General features: G+C 38.8%; 1 protein-coding gene across 1 annotated transcript in view; it reads left to right on the forward strand.

The window, feature by feature from the left end:
- The window catches only part of LOC101848386 (dynein heavy chain 12, axonemal), a gene marked incomplete in the record, with an annotated part of 110,807 nt that overhangs the window by 85,367 nt on the left and 21,319 nt on the right, over window positions 1-4,121 (forward strand). The window contains 3 exon segments of the mRNA XM_035972586.1: window positions 11-225; window positions 2,399-2,514; window positions 3,786-3,862. Coding sequence (XP_035828479.1) covers window positions 11-225; window positions 2,399-2,514; window positions 3,786-3,862 — 408 coding nt within the window.

Here is a 4,121-nt window from a genome sequence, read left to right on the forward strand (position 1 = left end):
ATTTTCTCAGGCCACTGATGATCGACCCTGACGGTCAGGCCAATCGCTGGGTCAAGAACATGGAGCGGGACAACACGCTGTCCGTCATCAAACTCTCCGACTCGGACTACATGCGCATCCTGGAGAACTGCGTGACCTTTGGGAACCCCCTGCTGCTGGAGAACGTGGGGGAGGAGCTGGACCCTTCTCTCGCCCCGCTGCTGCTTAAGCAGACGTTTAAACAAGGTACAGTCATGATGATGATGATGATAATGATAATAATAATGATAATAATAATGATCATGATCATGATCATGATAATATGATAATAATAATAATAATGCGTGGAAAAATAACAACCGTTCCCAAGCAGACCTTCAAACAAGGTACAGTCATGATGATAATGATAATAATTAAAATAATGATGATGATGATAATAATAATAATAATAATAATAATACATGTAAAAATAACAACCCTTCTAAAGCAGACCTTCAAACAAGGTACAGTCATGATGATGATGATAATAATAATTGTAATGATAATGATGATGATAATGATAATAATACTAATGATGATGATAATGATAATAATACTTATAACATTTGTGAAGCGTGCTGACAAAATGAGTTACTTCTCAGATTCAAGCCTTATGAAAATAGATACATCACGCTTATAGGAGAAGTTTTTATAGTTTATAAGTATGAAATAACTAGCAGGGCCCCCTTTCTATGAAAGGAATTATTGGTGCATTAACATCAGCCGAAAGTCATTGGCCTATGATATTTTCACTCTACTGGAATGGAGCAATAAATCTTGAGAGATGCAAAAAATTAAAAGGTTTATAGATCTCTACTCTCAAAACAGTGCGCACGGTTAGCGAACGGAAACCTCACTTGTTTACAATGGCGTCTTATAAGACGGACTTTCCCAAGATTAGATCTGAACGAAACTAATGAAAAACTGAAAATTAAACTACAGTGACTTCAGGCTCCTCAGTAAAACTGTGCACCCTTTAAATGATTCTGAACCGGCATTAATTTTGTCAAATTCGAAAGTTAAGTGTTTCAGAAGTTTTAGGCTGCAAAAGTGACGAACTTTCACAATATAATATGTATAGATAAAAGGCATGTTATACATAAAGAATATTGTATCAATAGAAAATCTACAAATTTGACTCTAGCGTCGAATTTTGGCCAATATCTCCATTTGTGGATTGCAAGAAGTAACTCATTTTGTCAGTACGCCTCGCATTTATAATACTTTTTAAAAAATAAATAAATTTTAAAAAATAATTTTAAAAATATTATAATAATAATAACGATAATATTAATAAAATTACCGTTGATATTGTTTAAGATGGCCAACCGTTGTTGAGAAGAAAAATTGATGCCTTATAAAGTGTCATTATAATGAAAAAAAGCCCAAAACTAAAGAGAGGATATGAGATACAGCTGTGTGTCCTGGTGATTGTCTAATACAGGTGACCATTATTAGAGCATGTTTGACTGCAAAAATAAAGTACATTTATACGACGCATTTCTTTCTTTTTTTTTTTTAAATAAGCGTTTTACGGAAGAAAATTTTTCCGTCGCTAGCCGGATTTGAACCCAGGACCTTTAAATGAGAGGCGAACACCTTAACCTCTAGGCCACGAGAGCCCCCGGCGCATTTCCACTAGGACTTTACAAAAGTAGAAAGTCAATGACATCTTCGGTAGTGGTTAGGTGTCGTGTTGTCGTACGCAGGTGACATGAATTCGATATGTGTGTGGGGACGATTTTTATAGAGTAATTTTTAACAAATTGCTCCGTCTTTTTGCTGGGACTTTGTATCCTCTCACCCCGGGTTGGCTCTGACAAGCAGGATCAAAGCAGCTTGTCCCGTATATGATAAACCCTATTCCTACACCCTGGGGTCATTTTGTACCCCCGTGGTTTGTATTCTTCACTTTGTAGAATACTTCTAGTACGACGATTTCTTTGTAACTTTCAGTATTTGTCACAAAATCATTTTGACAGACTGCTGTGCAAAACGTATGGGGGGGGGGGGGGGATTAACAAATAAATTTCCTCTTTGGAAAGTGGTGGCACAGAGTTCCTCACGTCGTATGGATAGGGTAGTAAAACACGACGTACGGATAGGGGTAAAAAAGTTTGGATGTGGATGTGTAAAAGATCTACAACTGCATTTTTTTATATTGAGATAGGTCGAGAACAAATTGTTTAGAGAACCTGAATAAATGGGTGATGCAAAAAGATGATATGGGTTTTTGACAACATCCGAGCAAAGAAATGAATAGTGAACCACAATCATCTGTGTCTGTTTCAGATTTAGCACTTCCTAATGATGATGACAACAATGATGAAGATGATTATGATGATGCTTTTTCTTTCCATTCTCGTGTGTGCTGCGACAGGTGGCGTGGACATGATCATGATGGGAGAGAACCCCCTGGAGTACAGCAGCGACTTCCGCTTCTACATCACCACCAAACTACGCAACCCCCACTACCTGCCTGAGACATCCACCAAGGTGAGTTCTGAACTAACTCAATTGAAAAATGGAAAAAATACTAAATTTTAACATAGCCTACCCAAATTTGGTATCGATTTGATTCAAACTTTTATTTGTGTGTTTTTAAAATTTGAAGGCAACATATTTTGATACATGTAGTTTTTATGCAATACTTCGAGGAAAAAGTTTTGTATACAGAGCCACAAAGTAAACAAAAAGCGAAGAAAGGAAGTGCGCTCAAAGTTCACACCTCCTCACACGGTACACTGATATAGCTTTCTTTGTTCTCAATTTGGGCATATAATTCTGGTCACAGTCTGTTTCAAACGAAAAATGGTTAGATCTACTCTTCTAATTAGGCTATAGTCTGCTTCACACAAAAGTTAGTGTTTTTGGTCAGGAGAGCAACATTTTCCATACCAATACTGTCGGCGTCATGGTTGGTGGGGTTGCGCGCGCCTACCGATATTATCGGTGTTAGGACTGGGTGAGTTAACCGTAAAAAGCTTTTCAGTCGCTGCTGAATTAATTTATTATAATGGTTTTATGTTACTATCAATACAATTTAGAGCATGTGATTTAAATTTCGGAATTTATACCCAGTTAATGCAGCCAGTTTGATTTATTTGATTCAGTTGAGGCCTGCCACATTTTCCTTCATGAAGAATGCAGCAGTGACAGAAGGGGCACAATAAGGCCAATTCGACACAATCTTGAAAAACAGACATGTTTGATTTTGAATCACAGTTAAATTAAGTTGAATTCTGTTGTATTGTGCCAAAATGGTAGGTTTTGCTTCTGCTCCATTAAGGAAAAAATCTGGCTGGCCTGGGCTGAATCAAATAAATCAAATTGGTAGTTTGCACTAGATTCGAACCAAGGCCATCCACTCATTAGTCCAACATGATACCAGCTGAGCTAAGAACGCCCCATCTACAATTACAATTACAGTCCAAGTTGTTCTAGACGGCCACCCGTTGTCAAGGAGAAACGTGGTCGACTTAAACAGGTGGACGTCTTACGCACTGACATTTAAATGTTTTTAAAAAATGCAAGGTGGAAGTGGGGAATGGTCATTTGTACAGGTGAGGTGATTGTCTTGGACCGATGGTTGTTTGTTACTCTCTTGTAACACCTCTAATCCTCGGCACTTATATGACCTTATTGTTTTGCAAGTGCCGTAAAACTCTTACTAAAAACGAATAAAGGTTGTTGTTTGTCCAGTAAGATGATTGTCTTGTACAGGTCAGTTGTGAGAGTAGGTTGTAGTGTCCAGTGTTTGTCCTCAGGTCCTGCTGGTGAACTTCATGATCACGCCCGAGGGCCTAGAGGACCAGCTGTTGGGCATTGTGGTAGCCAAGGAAAAGTGAGCCGTCGCCTGCCACGTGTCTCTGACACTTATGTCCACTGCTTGGTGTAACACTGCGTCACTTTGTCACTTTTGTCACTTTTGTCACTTTTGTCACTTTTGTCACTTTTGTCACTTGTCACTTTTGTCACTTGTCACAATGGCGTATGGCGGAGTCTAAAACACTTTGCCCATTGGCACAATCAGATCGGGTTGGGTCGGTTTGCTAGCCAGATTGAGGGTGCAAAGCGGCTATCGTGGCACAAGCCGATCGTGT

Source organism: Aplysia californica, unplaced genomic scaffold, assembly GCF_000002075.1.
Source record: "Aplysia californica isolate F4 #8 unplaced genomic scaffold, AplCal3.0 scaffold00752, whole genome shotgun sequence".
NCBI lineage: Eukaryota > Metazoa > Mollusca > Gastropoda > Aplysiida > Aplysiidae > Aplysia > Aplysia californica.